General features: G+C 33.8%; 1 protein-coding gene across 10 annotated transcripts in view; it reads left to right on the forward strand.

Moving 5' to 3' along the window:
* Positions 1-15,506, forward strand: part of VPS54 (VPS54 subunit of GARP complex) — a 132,782-nt gene that overhangs the window by 41,250 nt on the left and 76,026 nt on the right. For 7 of the 10 annotated variants that reach the window (XR_003004241.1, XR_003004234.1, XR_003004237.1 and 4 more), the window contains 2 exons: positions 10,941-11,096; positions 12,451-12,692. Coding sequence is in view for 3 of the 10 variants with exons in the window: in XM_024753046.1 (XP_024608814.1) it covers positions 10,961-11,096; positions 12,451-12,692 (378 nt within the window). In the remaining 7 variants the exon portion in view is untranslated. Of the gene's footprint in view, positions 1-10,940; positions 11,097-12,450; positions 12,693-15,506 lie in introns of those variants that run through there. The other 3 variants (XR_003004238.1, XM_024753048.1, XR_003004239.1) reach the window with 2 other exon arrangements.

Raw genomic sequence — 15,506 nt, forward strand, 5'->3', positions numbered from 1 at the left:
AGTCAGTTCTCTATTACTGAATGTTTTCAAGTGGAGGCAGAAAGACCCCTTGTAGAAAGGATTCATATATTCGGTAGAAAGTTGAGCCAGATGATCTCTGAAAGTCCCATCCAACTCAGAGATTGTAATATTTATATCATCCACTCTACTCCCATGGATTGAATTTTGACCTTTATTCAGATGTCTTCCAAAGCATTATTTCTAGCTTCTCTGCCTCATCATCCCTCTTCTCTCTCACAAACAGTTTTTATCAAAAATTGCTTCTGTTTTAGGCTACTATTTATTCTAGCTTCATCATCATTTTCCACTACTCTTTTTTCTTTCCTTTTACTGGCATGGCTTTGAGGACCACTGTTCTATGCTTTGACTACTTTTCTGACAGTAAATTATATCTGCCCATATTGGTTTGCTTCCCCCCGCCCAACCCAAACTAGGGGCACTCAAGCAAGGGACACCAGTAGAGGAGACTTAGAAGCCTAAAGTTTAAATTTATTTTAAAACTTTGTATGGCACAGTCCAAATGTTAAGGCTTAAGATGTTTATAATGGTAAATAGTAGTAGTTGCAATTATTTATTGAATGTCTACTATGTGCCAAGTACATAGATTATGTAAATTATATTTCATTTAAATGTTGCAACATTCCTATGAGGAAGACACTGTTGCCGTCCCATTTTATAAACGAGGAAACTGAGAGGAATGTAAGAAAGTTGTCAGAGGTCACACAACTAATAAATGACAGAGATCTAACTCACTTTATGGCTAGTTTTCTTAACTAATATATTATACTGTGTTACGGGAAAAGTAGAAATCTAGAATCAAATATTAGAAAGTTAGGTAATGTTATACAAACAAGGTAGCGTATTCTCGACTTAGGTTTTTAGATTGTTTTGAATACACGTGAACTTATATGAGATATTGTTAGTGGCTTGTGTGTGCTTACCTCCTTTTCCATGAGAGTCATTCATTTATTCATTTATTCATCCAACATTCATCTGTGCTGGGTGTGGTATAGAAAGATGCATGAAACAAATATAATTTTATGATGTAGAGAGAGAGACAGGAAATAAGCAGGTAAATAAATAGTTATAATTTGAGAAAGTACTATAAAGTACACAAACCATAATGCTACTAGTAGAGAATAACAGGGATATGTGTGTTGGATGGGGGATAGAGTAAGGGGAGGATGTGCTTAGATACTGTGGTCAGGAAAAGCCTATTATATAACCACCGTTAACATTTTGTCATATACTTTTTCATACATTATATATAGCTATATAAAGTTTTTATACCAAAATGAGATTGTACTATATATTCTGTTTTGTAATCTCATAATTGAGTCTCTTGAAACAATAGCCATTGTGTGTTAATTTCCTTAGCTATTTCACTCTAACCTCTGCATTCTGCTTCCACCCCCTGTATTGGACTTGATATTGCTTCCCAATGTGATGTGGTCACTTCCTAATTTCCAAATCTAAAGGAGGTTTTTGCCTTAGTGTTTTATTTGCCAATTCTGAGCTGATTTTTCTTCCCTGGTTTTTCTCCCACCTTCTTGGATGTTCCTTTTTGTCTTTATCACAAGCTTTTCTTTATATCTTTCTTTCACTTCTTTCTTCAGAAATGTTGGAGTCCTCCTAGGTTCTATACTTGGCTCTCCTCACTAATACTCTCCTAGAGTGATCTGTTCAACACTCGTGTCTTAAGTCTATAATGACTCACTACAGTCTTGTGCATTAAGTCTAAACTCCTTTGTAAGATTCCACCCAGCTTAAGGAATATTCATTTTTTATCTAAAGAAAAAAGAAATGAACCTTTACTAATATTTATTATGAGGATTGATGCCAGCATCTTCAATCAGTCTGTATGTTTATCAGATAGTCAAATTACAGATAAGTGAGTAAGCTCAAGGGATTAAGAATGGTATCCTTCACTTAGTTCATCCTTGTCATGTAATAGCCTTACATGAATAGTTAATTGGGTTTACAAATTATGCTATCTAGTTTTAACTAAACCAACTCTTATAAAATGTTTAATTAACCTAAAATGATTCCTGAAGAGAAATCACATCTTGGATGAATACTAACAATGGAACCACAAATAAATAAAGCACAGAGTTGGATTCTCCTATTCTTAGTACAAGCTCTTCCATACATAAAAGTACTCAAAATAGCCGTCAAACTTAAGACTATGTTATGTATGTTTTGTGTTTTTTTTTAATAAGAAAAAAGCATTCCAAATTTGCTGATCTTTTCAGAAATGGCATGTGACTGTTAGTAATATTTAACCAAACAGATAGTGAAACACACAGACACAAAACACAGACAGACAGACGCACACATTAAATCTGTTTCCACAGGGTGTTTTTGTTTGTTTTTATTTTTAAATAATGAATAAGAAAATGTATAATAGTAGTTGATCTTCTAGAAACACTCAAGCTATGGTAAATCTGTTTTGAAAACAGATGTTTGGAAATATTCCATCATTATGTTATTTTGTTAAATGATGAACTCGTTAAAAACCCAGACTGGAGTTTTCTACCCTGTTTTAAAAATCTCAAAATAGAGAGTTTAGGAAGTGTGATCAGTGATTTCTTCCATTTGGTTCTACATATATTTGTGAGTATCTTTTTAAATTTTCTATAATAGGCATTAAAAGCCAGGTATAAAAATAAATTGAACTTAGAGCCAAACTTTTGAATCACCATTTCATAAAGTTTAAATCCAGATTTTTAATAATAATGAGGTATAGTGCAATCACATTGCTATTGATTAAAAATAGAGTAAAAAGTACTTTTTGCCATTAATTAATAAACTAGATTATTTTTAAAAGTCTTTTCTCTCTATCTTTAAAATGTTCCATTTAGCACAATTTTATATTACCTGCATTAATACAGTTGTACCCTATATAATTTGTAAACGGTGATTGCTTAAAATTTTTTTAACCGTTGGGATACAGGATCAAAAAAGTTTGTTTTAGATATAGATCGTTAAGTATTCCAACTTCAAAGGAAAGCTAGTTTTCTGAGGGTTATTGTCATTAGAAAGATTCATAGTGGAGGTAGGTATAAGGCTGAAACTGAACTTTTGTAATAGCATCGTTCCTGATTAATAAAATGTCATAGTTAATCTTATGTATCAACTTGGCTAGACTAAGGGATCCCCACTATTGATGGTAAAACATTATTTCTAAGTGTGTCTTTGAGGGTGTTTCTGGATGAAATTAGCATTTAATTCAGTAGACTGAGTAAAGAGATCTGCCCTTGCCAGTGTGAGCAGGCATCATCGTCATCTAATCCTTTGAAGACCTGAATAAAACAGAAAAAGCAAAGGAAGGGTGAATTTGTTCTCTCCTCTTGAGCTGGGACATTAGAATTATCTGGCCCTCATACATCAGAGCTCTTGGTTCTAGGCCTTTGGACTCCGGGTCTTAATACCAGCAGCCGCCTGTATTTCAGGCCTTTGGCCTCAGACTGAATTATACCATTGGCTTTCCTGGTTCTCCAGCTTGCAGAAGGCAGATTGTAGAACTTCTTGGCCTCCACAACTGGGTGGTGAGCCAATTCCTTGAATAACTCTCTTAAAAATATCCTATTGGGTCTGTTTCTCTGGAGAACCCTGACTAATAAATATAAAGTAATAAGTTTTCATAGGAAAACATTTGGAAAATTCAAAAAAAGCACAAACAAAAATTTCTTATAATTTTGTCATTTGGCGGTAACCATTGTTAATATTGTGGTATATGTCCGTGCAATTTTTTTTGGAAATATGTATGCTTATTTTAAATTAGAAAATTGGGATCATACTGGCATACTACTTTGAAAACTGTTTCCACTTAACAATATATGTTAAACATTTTTGTGTTATTAAATATTTTGCAATCGCATTTCAAAAAATTTTTAATTGTGGTAAAAAATATGTATAATATTTATCATCTTAACCATTTTTAAGTATGCAGTTCAGTAGTGTTAAGTGTATTCACATTGTTGTGCAGCCAATCTCCAGAACTTCTTCATCTTGCAAAACTGAAACACTATAATCCATTAAACAACTCCCTGTTTTCCCTTCCCTGGCACCTGACAACCACATTCTACTTTCTGTCTCAGTGAATTTCACTGCTTATGTACCTCATGTAAGTGGAATCTTACAGTACTTGTCTTTTTGTGATTGGCTTATTTCACTTAGCATAATGTCGTCAAGGTTCATCCATGCTATAGCAAATGTCAGAATTTCCTTCGTTTTTTAAGGCTGAATATAATACTCCATTGTGCATATATACCACATTTGTTTATCCATTCATCCGTTAGTGAACACTTGGGTTGCTTCTACCTCTTGGCTATTATGAATAATGTTGCTATTACATGGATGTACAAATGACTCCTCAAGACCCTGCTTTCGGTTCTTTTGGGTATATACACAGAAGTGGAATTGCTGCATCATATGGTAGTTCTAGTTTTACTTTTTTGAGGAATTGCCATGCTGTTTTCTGAAATGGCTGCACCATTTTACTTCCCACCAACAGTGCATAAGGCTTCTAGTACCTCCACATCCTTGTCAGCACTTTTTGTTGTTGTTGATGATGTTTGGTTGGTTGGTTTTGTTTTTTTGGATAGTAACCATCCTAGTGGATGTTAAGTCTGCAATCCTATTTTTAATGACAGTGTAATCCATTGGCTATACTATAGTTTATTAAATAACCAATTCCTTCTTATTTAGAAGTTTGTTTCAGCTTTTTCACTCTCAAAAATAATGCTGAGGTTATTTTTGTTCATATTTTAGAGTGTTTGTATATTTGTTTTCTTAATATATGTTATCTAGAAATGAAATTTGAAATGACCTTTGAAGGAAGAAGAGGCATTGGATAGGTAGAAGGATGAGATGAATATTCTAGGAAGGACACAGCCTTAACAAAGACAAGGAAGCCTTGATAGTGTGATGGATTAGAGGGACAATTAGACCACCGTATCCAGAATAGAGATTATCAATGGGTAATAGGAAATCAGGCTAGAAAGGAAGGTAAACATCAGATTGTAGAAATCCTTGAGTACCAGCTTGTAAAACTTGGCACTTGTTTGGAAAGTAATGAATAACTTTCCAAATGAAAGCAAAGGTTTTTGAGCTGAAGTATGACAGAATGAAAACATTCTAGAAGATTAATTCTAAAGCAATGTGCAGAATGGTCTAGACTGAAAGCAGAGACCAGTTAGAGGACCACAGTATGATAGAAGGCCGATAGAGGGCAGGCAAGTTTAGGTTTTATAAAGTAGGGTATCACTTCTGAAGAATAGAAAGGAAATAAAATGATTAGTTAGTATATCTGTGTTAACCACTTTGGTAGGGGGGGGAAAAAGACTTGCTATTACTTTACCTATAATAGGCAATTTCATACTTCAGAGTTGGCTGTAAATGATTTTGTAATATTGTTCTCTGTAAGCAGCTAATATAGTGTAGAAGCAAGGGAAGAGATTTTTACACAGTATCTGGGTAATGCCTGTGGTAAATGGTTGTCCATCTCAGCTGCCTTCTCATTCAGCTTCTAAGGAATTCGTTTCTATATATGGTATTATTCTTCTGCAGCATTAAAACTTGATTGAAATTTATTGATTTTCTTTCCTCCATATTTGAAGTTGTACAAGAATGCCATCTTCAGGCAGATTAACAGTTACAAATTTAATGTTTTTCCTTCTCTCTGATATTTTGCATTATTTATCTATTTAATGTTTGAAAAATATAGTTTCTTTCCCCCAACTTTTTATTGTGAAGACTACAAAACATACAGAAAAGTGAAAGAATAGAACATGTTAGTCATATGTACTTGACTTAGATAAACCATTTTTAACATTTTGCCATATTTGTTTATCTGTGTGTATTTTTTGCTGAATCATTTGAAAGTAAGTTGTAGGTGGCATCATGTTTCATTCCTGAATACTTTATTGTTCATGTCCTGAGTATAAGGACATTTTCCCATAATCTCAATACCATCAATCCACTTAAGAAAATTAATAATAATTCCAAAATCCCATATAACATCCAATCCATATTCAGAATTTCCCAATTGTTCCAAGAGTGTATTAGAGGCATTTTTTTCTTTTTTAACGAGCATCCCGTCAAGGCTTGCATATTGCCTTTAGTTGTTGTCTCTTTATTTATTTTAATATAGAATAGTTCCCTAGCTTTTAAAAATGACATTCATCTAAGTGTCCAGGCCAGTTTTCTTGTAGAGTGTCTCATATTCTCAGTTTATTTGTTTCCCCATATTGTGGTTTAAATCTCACTATCCTACTCCCCTCTGTTTTCTTAGACTGGAAGGTAGGTCTAGAGCAAAGGTACTTAACTCAGTTCACATACTCTGTAGGGTCTGTGAATAGAATACAGGGAGTCGGAACTTTGGATGGGGAAAAAATTACATCTTTATTTTAACTCAGTGGTTCTCAACTGAGGTGATTTTTGTCCTCTCTCCTCTCTTCCCCCGCATAGGGACGTTTGGCTTTGCCTGAAGACATTTTTGGTTATCACAACTGGGTGTGAGGCTGCTATTGGCATCAAGTGGATAGAGGCTAAGGATGCATCTAAGGATCCTACAATGTACAAGGAGAGAATTATCTAGATCAGAATGTCAATGTCAGTGGTGCCATGGTTGAGCAGCCATACCCTAACTGAATTTTAGCATTTCCTTTAATTGTGAATGTAAGAAACCTTTCACAGGGGTATTAGCAGTACCTGTAACTTTGTCACCAAGAGAAATTTCAGATGTTTTCATATCATATTAAATTTATCTCAAAATATTTATGCTCATTTATTGCTTAGAAATTAGGATAAATTTGCATAATCAAGCAAAAATATTACTGTATTAAAATTTAAGAAGATAGTTTGACAGCTATATTTCAGTATAATTGTCCATTGTAATCTTATGTATTTTATGCATTATAAACATTATTCTGGCAAGGGTTCTGTAGACTTTACCAGACTGCCAAAGGAATCCACAGGACAAAAGGCTTAACCCTTGGTCTAGACGCTTGATTAGATTGGATTAAACATTTTTGGTGAGAATGCTTCATAGGCGATGATGTTTATTTCATGAATCACATAATATCAAGTTGTCTTATTATTCTGAATGATGCCAAATTTGATGACTTAGTTAATTAAGGTGGTGACAGCCAGATCTTTCCATTTTAGAGATACATTTTCCCCTTTGCCTTGCAAAGTAGTCTGTGAGGTAATACTTTGGCACTAGGTGAATTTTCTGTTTCTGAACAGCCTTTCACCTAATAGCTTTAGCATATATTGATGATTTTTGCCTAAATTGATTTTTACATTGGGGGTTACAAAATGGTAATTTTCTATTTCAGTCATTCACATTTACTGGCATTCTTCTATAAATAAGAGATTTCCTTTCCCCTCTCCCACTCCACACCCTTTTCCTCATCCCCCTGCGCTCAACTTGTCCTAAATGTGGTCAGTGGGAGCCCTTTAACTTGGTCCTTGGTCCTTTTGATAGATCCTACTGGTCTTAGAGCATTTCCTTGCTTTCTGACACAAGTGTTCTCATGATCAAATTGTTCTTTCTGTGCTTCAGGTTTGGAGTCAACTATTTCTTTAAAGAACCATTGTTTCTTTGTGGGGAATGGTATTTAGAAACCAGGGTCTGAGCACTTGGTGTGCTCATTGCTTCTGGAGTGACAGTGCTTCTAGGCCTTTTAAGTAGAAGCTCTTAACTTTTAGCATAAAAAGATATTTTGAGCTACAAGAAAGAAAAATCAAATGTTTCTGATTTACACATCCTTGCAGTTTTTTTCTTTTGGAACGAATGAGTATGTTTATTCCTTTCTTCATCAGCCCAGACCCATGCTTCTGTCTACTCACTCAAGGATTATTGGTAGTTATCTAACTAATGTTTCTCTCTTCTGATCTGTTCTACGTACTACCCATTTCATTCATCTGTAGAATATTTATAATATATTTTCTGTGTGCCAGGAACTGTGTTAGGCATATAGAATATACAGGAAAATGGAAACATCAAGAAGTTCACAGTCTAATAGGAAAGACCTGTATGAAAACCAAAATTTCAGTATGATTGGTACAAAAATAGAAATAAACAACGACTAAGTGTAAGAAACCAAAGATGACTTCAAGAGAAAATATTTGAGTGTGGTAATGATATAATTATGAGAAGGTTACCATGTGAAGAAGGGTGGATCTATTTATAGATTCTCATTATTGGTGACCACTGGTCAAATGCCCAATTTGTATCTAGATGGTAGTTACAAGTGGAAGTGTTAAAAATTGGGGGTTGCCTACATTTAGTGCTGAGAGCTTTCCTTTTTCCTGTATTCTGTTTTTTTGTTTGTTTCTTTTTTTCTGGATAGACAAACTATTCTTCACTTACACTAAAACTTTCTTATGAAAGATTATTTCTTTGTTGAAATTGTTTGGTTTAGAGGCCATGTAGATTTGCTTATTTGTTTGTACATCCATGCTTTGTGAATAAATCTGCCATGTTTTATTACCAGTGATTGCACTTACCAAGTATCTGCGTCATATGTGTTATGTGGTTATTAATACAAAGTTTGGTTCTTACTGTGGGGAGATCATCTTAAACACAGGATGGTGAGAGGATCTGAGAGTCAGATGGATAGAAATTGGGGCTCACCCATGTAGGCAGTACCCTAATTGTACATAATCCCTTTATAACTAGAGATTGTCCCTCTTTTCATAAGAATTAGGAGGGGTGTGGGAAAAAAAACAGAAAACTTGTGCATGTTTCCCAATTCAGAATCTTTAAGGAGTAAATAAGCCATTTTTATTTCCCCACCCAGATATAGAAGTAACTTATAGGAGTCTAGAAATGTTTTTCCACAAGTCCTCATCTCCTCAAGTATTTCTATATTCCTAAGATGTCAATTGGGCTTTCTTTTTGCTGTTAAAACAACATGATGGTAAATAGAATACATTGAAATTGTAGTGTGCTATTGTCGGAATCAATGTTTAATTTATCTGACATCAAGCAATGGGTGTTCGACATAAACACATTTTCTATATATTTGTAGCCTGCTTCTTTAAGTGTCAAAATGTGTTTATTTTAGCCATTTCATTTGATGAAATTAACAAAAAAGTTAAACAGACTTAATGTCACATGTAGAATTGTCTTTACCAAGCACTGACTGTACAGGCTTCTGTGTTATCAATGTTTCCTATCCTTAGGAAACATTCTTAAATGTTTCTTCTTCTTAAATATGCAAATGTTTTTATACAGAAACAACTGTACACTTAATATATATGGATATAAATGCAATGGGCCGGTGATGGCTTTCAAACCAATACCCTGATTAATTTTCCCGGATATTTTCATCATAGTACTCTTTTCCCCCAAACCTCTACTGGCTCCTGTAGTTTGACCATACTGTCTTTGTGTGTGTGTGTGTGTGTGTGTGTGTGTGTGTGTGTAAATGTGATTTATTTGTCAGTACTTTTGTCAGCATTTTTGTCAGCAAACATTTCACTCCAGCCAAGTCAGTTTCCGCATCGTCTTACGATTATTCCATGTCCCTTAACCTCTGTTCATGCTGTTTTTTGCTTTTTCTGGAACTTTGAGGAAGTTATTTATCTTTGTTCTTTTCTTAGCAGCTTGTTTCTTATGGTCTCAGTGAATGGTGTAATTGGATGTGTTTCCTTTGTGTTAGAAGGACTGAGACAGGTATACAAGAAGTCTGGGAAATGTAATTTTTAGCTTTCCATCAAACTATAGAGGAGCTAGAGGGGATGACTTTTTTGTCACGAGTCCTAGCCTTATATCTCTCCTTTTATTTCTTACTCTTACTTTTCTGTTCACCAGGTTCCCTAAATTGGCTTTTTAAAAAACTTGTTAGAGCACATGTATCTTTGTAAACCACCTAATCCTTTTAGGCCTTGTCATACTTATCTCTAGTATCAGGGAACTTAGACTAGGTGATCTCTAAGTTCCTTTTCAACTATAAGCTTCTGTTTATGTTCATTTATTTATTCCTTCATTAAAAAGTATTTGTTGAATGTCTGCTGTTTGGTTGATATGATCAGCAATATGAGTTTCTACCCTCCGATAGTAAAATAATACATGTTCTTCATTATCCAGGTTATGTACTGCTTCATTTGTAAAGTGTTAGCTGACATTGTAGCCTTTATTATGTTGTCTTGGCCCCACAAATTCTTTTCTTACTTGTTAAAAAGTGTAGACGTAGATTAACTTGTGTTTTGTTTAGGGTTTTGATTTTTTTGATTACCTAATGTAATTGCAAGTGCCTTGAAGAATGATACTTCTTTTATAAACATTTAATATAGTGACAGTCACATAGTAATTGTAAACATAATGATAACTAGTGTTCATTTATGAACACTAACTTTGAGGCAGGCATTGTTTTAAATGCTTTATGTATATCCATTCCTTTAATTCTTACAAAATGTTTATGAGATGGGATCTTTTTTCATCTCCATTTTTACACATGAAGTAAAACACACAAAGATTAAGTAAATTTCCTCAAGGTTATATTGCTAGTAAGTGAAGCTGGGGTATGAGCCCAGACAGTCAGATTTCAAAAACCCATGCACTTAACCCACTTTGCTATAATGTGTAATTATTATATACTTGCTGAATGAATGGAATGTTTTCATTTTTAATATATATTGGTTACAGTTTTGGTATCTATTTTCCCTTTGGATAAAAGACTAAATAAGGATATTTCACTTTGAGGAGAATACTTTTTAAACAAGGACAAATAACTTTCTTAGCAAACTAAATATAGTGAATGACTCCCACAATTAATAGTGAGTATTCAAATTATGTACTTACACCTTGAGGGATTTTAAATAATGTGTCTGTTTTTGAAAGAAAATTTTTGTGACATGTATAGTACTTACAGATGAGTTTTGATTTGTATTAAGTATCTTGATGATTATTTGTTGCTCATTTTCAGTTGAGTGGTGATTTTATGCAATGGCTTCAAGCCACAGTTCTTCACCAGTGCCTCAAGGAAGCAGCAGTGATGTTTTCTTTAAAAAAGAGGTAGACCCGACAAAACACATTCGACCTGTGCAGTCACTGCCAGATGTGTGTCCCAAGGAACCCACAGGTAATACCTTTTTTTCCGTTTTTTGAGGAATTTTATTGAGGATTTGTTTTATCTTTAAATGAAGTCAGATATCATATACTTAACTCAAAAGAGTAAATTTTACGATATGAAAACTAAAGACATAATTTGGAAATAAGTTGATTAAGAAATTGGAATATAGTTCTTTTCATACATTTCCATAAACGAAGTCACTTATATAAACTGAAAGAAAAGTTTTGAAAATGAGGGTACAGATTGAAAGCTCTTCAGTTAAACATAGTACAGTCAGTCCTCATTATTTGCCGATTCTATATTTGCAAATTTGCTTAATTCCTAAAATTTAGTTGTAACCCCTAAATCAATACTTGTGGCACATTTGTGGTCATTTGTAGACAAGCACAGAGGAGTGAAAAATTTGAATCGCCTGATATGCACGTTCCCACCTGAGGTTGAACTAAGCAACACTTTGCCTTCTTTCAGCTTTCATGCTGTAAACACATGTCCCTTTTGTGGTCTATTTAGTGCCACATTTTTTTGTATTTTTGTTGATGATTTTGCTGTTCAAAATGGTTTCCAAATGTTGTACTGAGTGCTTTCTAGTGTTTCTAAGCACAGGAAGGCTATATTGTGTCTTATGAGGAAAATACATATGTTGCATAAGCTTCATTCAGGTGTGAGTTATAGTGGTGTTAGCCGTGAGTTCAATGTTAATGAATGAACAATATATATTAAATAAGATATCTTTAAACAGAAACACACACAAAACAAGATTATATATTGATTGGATGATGAAAGTTGCAAAGATTTGCAGGAACGTAACCCTGTATTTCCCATAGGAGCAAAGGTTCAGTATTTGCTTATTAAATGTTCCAGTGACTTTATAGAACAAAACTGTGAATAATGAGAACCGACTGTATATTTTTCTCTCCTCTATGGTTAATGTCACAGCAGCATTTTGGTTATCTAATTATAAGCTGAAAAAAAGGATATTGGAACCAGGTGTGTCTGCCATAAAACAATAGAAAAAAGGCCTACCTGTGGAAAAAACCTGGAGTATTAAAGGATAGAAGACATACAGTAGAAGGTAGAAGAGTTTTGATGTTGAAAAAAAGATAAATTGTACATTAAGGAAAGAAATTAATGAAAGACTTTCTTTCCCCCACTCTTCAACTACAGCCCTCAAATTCTGCATATCCTTTATCTTGTACATGTTTTTCCTCCTCTTGGCAGTTGATGCTGACAGCTGAAGCTTAAAGCATTTGCTATAGAAGGGAGAGTTTAGTTGCTTTGTATAATCTAAGCATTTTTATTTTTCTAGAATGTGCTTTCAAACATAAAACTTACTTTACAGAGTTCTCTTGTTTACTTTTTGCAGGTGATTCAAATAGTTTATGTGTTGCCCCATCTCTAGTTACAGATCAACATAGATGGACTATATATCATTCCAAAGTAAATCTCCCAGCAGCATTAAATGATCCTAGATTAGCAAAAAGAGAATCTGACTTCTTCACAAAAACATGGGGATTGGACTTTGTGGACACTGAAGTCATACCTTCATTCTACCTCCCACAGATCAGCAAGGAACATTTTACAGTATATCAACAGGAAATCTCTCAGGTAATATCTGATCTTGAAATTAGTTATAGTCAGGTTAAAAGTAAAAGAAATATTTCTAGTTTGATTTATTATAGATTTCTGACCAATAATCTTTGATGAGCCCATGGTATTCTTTTCTTTTCATATACATTCTATTGTCCTGGGTTGTATTTAATTCTTTGCTTAGATATATGTAAATATATTTCTCTTACAGTAGTGATTTTTCAGAATTATACATTCCTAATAGTTCTAAGAATCAATGTGAAACACACCAATAAGAAACAAACAACCCAATTAAAAATTGGGCACAGGACTTGCATAGACATTTCTCTGAAGGAGATAGACAAATGACCAATAAGCACATGAAAAGATGGTCAACGTTACTAATGTTTCATTTTTTATTTTGTAATTACAAAAAAAGTTAGTTAATGTACAATAGTATGTTAGTTTCAGGTGTACTATATAATGACTTGACATTTGCATATGTTATGAAATGATCACCACAGTAAGTCAAGTAACTGTCTGTCCCCGTACAAAATTATTACAATATTATTGACAATATTCCTTATGCTGTGTATTACATCCCCATGACTTATTTATATTATAACTGGAGGCTTGTGCCTCTTAATCCCCTTCACCTATTTTGTCAACCCCCCAACTCCCCTCCTCTCTGACAACCATTTGTTTATTCTCTGTATCTGTGAGTCTGTTTTCCTTTTGCTTCGTTTGTTTGTTTGTTTTGTTTTATAGATTCCACATGTTAAGTTGGAGCATACAGTATCTTTGTCTGACTTATTTCACTTAGCATAATACCTTCGAGATCCATTGATGTTGCAGATAGCAAGATTTCATTTTTTTTTAATGGCTGAGTCATATTCCATTGTGTATATATACCACATCTTATTTAGCCATTCATCTATTGATAGACACTTAGGTTGCTTCCTTATCTTGGCTGTTGTAAATAATGCTGCAGTGAATATTGGTGTGCATATATCTTTTAGAATTAGTGTTTTTGTTTTCTTCAGGTAAATACCTAGAAGTGGAATTGCTGGATTCTATGGCAGTTCTATTTTTACTTTTTTGAGGAACCTCCATACTGTTTCCATAGTGGCTGTACCAATTTATCTCAGCAACAGTTCACCAGGGTTCCCTTTTCTCCACCTTCTGACCAAGACTTTTAATTTGCTATTTGTTGTCTTTTTAGTAGCAGCCATTCTGACAGGTGTGAGGTGGTATCTCAACTGTGATTTTAATTTGCATTTCCCTGATAATTAATGATCATCTTTTCATGTGTCTGTTGACCATCTGTATGTCTTCTTTGGAAAAATGTCTATTCAGGTCCTCTGCCCATTTTTGAATTGAGTTGTTTGTTTTTTTGATGTTGAGTTGTATGAGTTCTTTGTGTATTTTGGATATTAACCATTTATTGGTTATATTATTTGCAAATATCTTCTCCTATTTAGAAGGCTGCCTTTTGGTTTTATTGATAGTTTCTTTGCTGTGCAAAAGCTTTCTAGTTTGATGTAATCCCATTTGTTTATTTTTGCTTTTGTTCCCTTGCCTGAGGAGACAGATCCAAAAAAAAAAAAAATTTGCTAAGATCGATGTCAAAGAGGTTACTGCCTATATTTCTTCTAGGAGTTTTGTGGCCTCAGGTCTTACATTTAAGTCTCTAATCCATTTTGAGTTTATTTTTGTATATGGTATGAGAAAATAGTCAAGTTAGATTCTTTTGCATGTAGTTGTCCATTTTTCCCAGCACCACTTATTGAAGGGGCTCTTTTCCCTATTGTATATTTTTGCCTCCTTTGTCATAGATTATTTACCCATGTAAGCATGGGTTTATTTCTGGGCTCTCTATTCTGTTTCATTGATCTATGTGTCTGTTTTTGTGCCAGTGCCATTTCTGTTTTGATTACTGTAGTTTTATAGTATAGTTTGAAATCAGGGAGCATGACACTTCCAGCTTTGGTTTTCTTTCTCAAGATTGTTTTGGCTATTTGGGGTCTTTTATGTTTCCATACAAATTTTAGAATTATTTGCTCTAGTTCTGTGAAAAATGCCATTGGTATTTTGATAGGGATGGCACTGAATCTGTAGATCACCTTGGGTAGTATGGTCACTTTAACTATTAAGTCTCCCAGTCCATGAGTACAGTATATCTTTCCATTTGTTTGTGTCATCTTCAGTTTCTTTCATTAGTGCCTTATAGTTTCCCAAGTACAAGGCTTTTACCTCCTTGGTTAGATTTATTTCTAGATATTTTATTCTTTTTGATGCAGTTGTAAATGGGATTGTTTTCTTCATTTCTCTTTCTGATGGTTCATTGTTAGTGTACAGAAACACAATAGACTCTGTTAATTTTGTATCCTGTAATTTTACTGAATCATTTACTAGTTCTGATAGTTTCTTGGTAGCTTCTTTAGGATTTTCTATATATAGTATCATGTATTCTGCCAATAGTGACAGTTTTACTTTTTCTTTTCCAGTTTGGATTTCTTTTATTTCTATTTCTTGTCTGATTGCTGTGGCTAGGACTTCCAGTATTATGTGGAGTAAAAGTGGCGAGAATGGACATCCTTGTCTTGTTCCTGATCTTAAGGAAATGCTTTTAGCTTTTCACTGTTGAGTATGATGTTGGCTGTAGATTTGTCATATATGGCTTTATTATGTTGAGGTATTTTCCCATTATATCAACTTTGTTGATAGTTTTTCTCATAAATGTATGTTGAATTTTGTCAAAGCTTTTTCTGCATCTATTGAGATGATCATATGATTTTTATTCTTCAATTTGTTATTGTGGTCTATCATATTGATTGATTTGCGGATATTGAT

This window comes from Neophocaena asiaeorientalis, unplaced genomic scaffold, assembly GCF_003031525.2.
Source record: "Neophocaena asiaeorientalis asiaeorientalis breed wild unplaced genomic scaffold, Neophocaena_asiaeorientalis_V1.1 scaffold100, whole genome shotgun sequence".
Taxonomy (NCBI): Eukaryota; Metazoa; Chordata; class Mammalia; order Artiodactyla; family Phocoenidae; genus Neophocaena; species Neophocaena asiaeorientalis.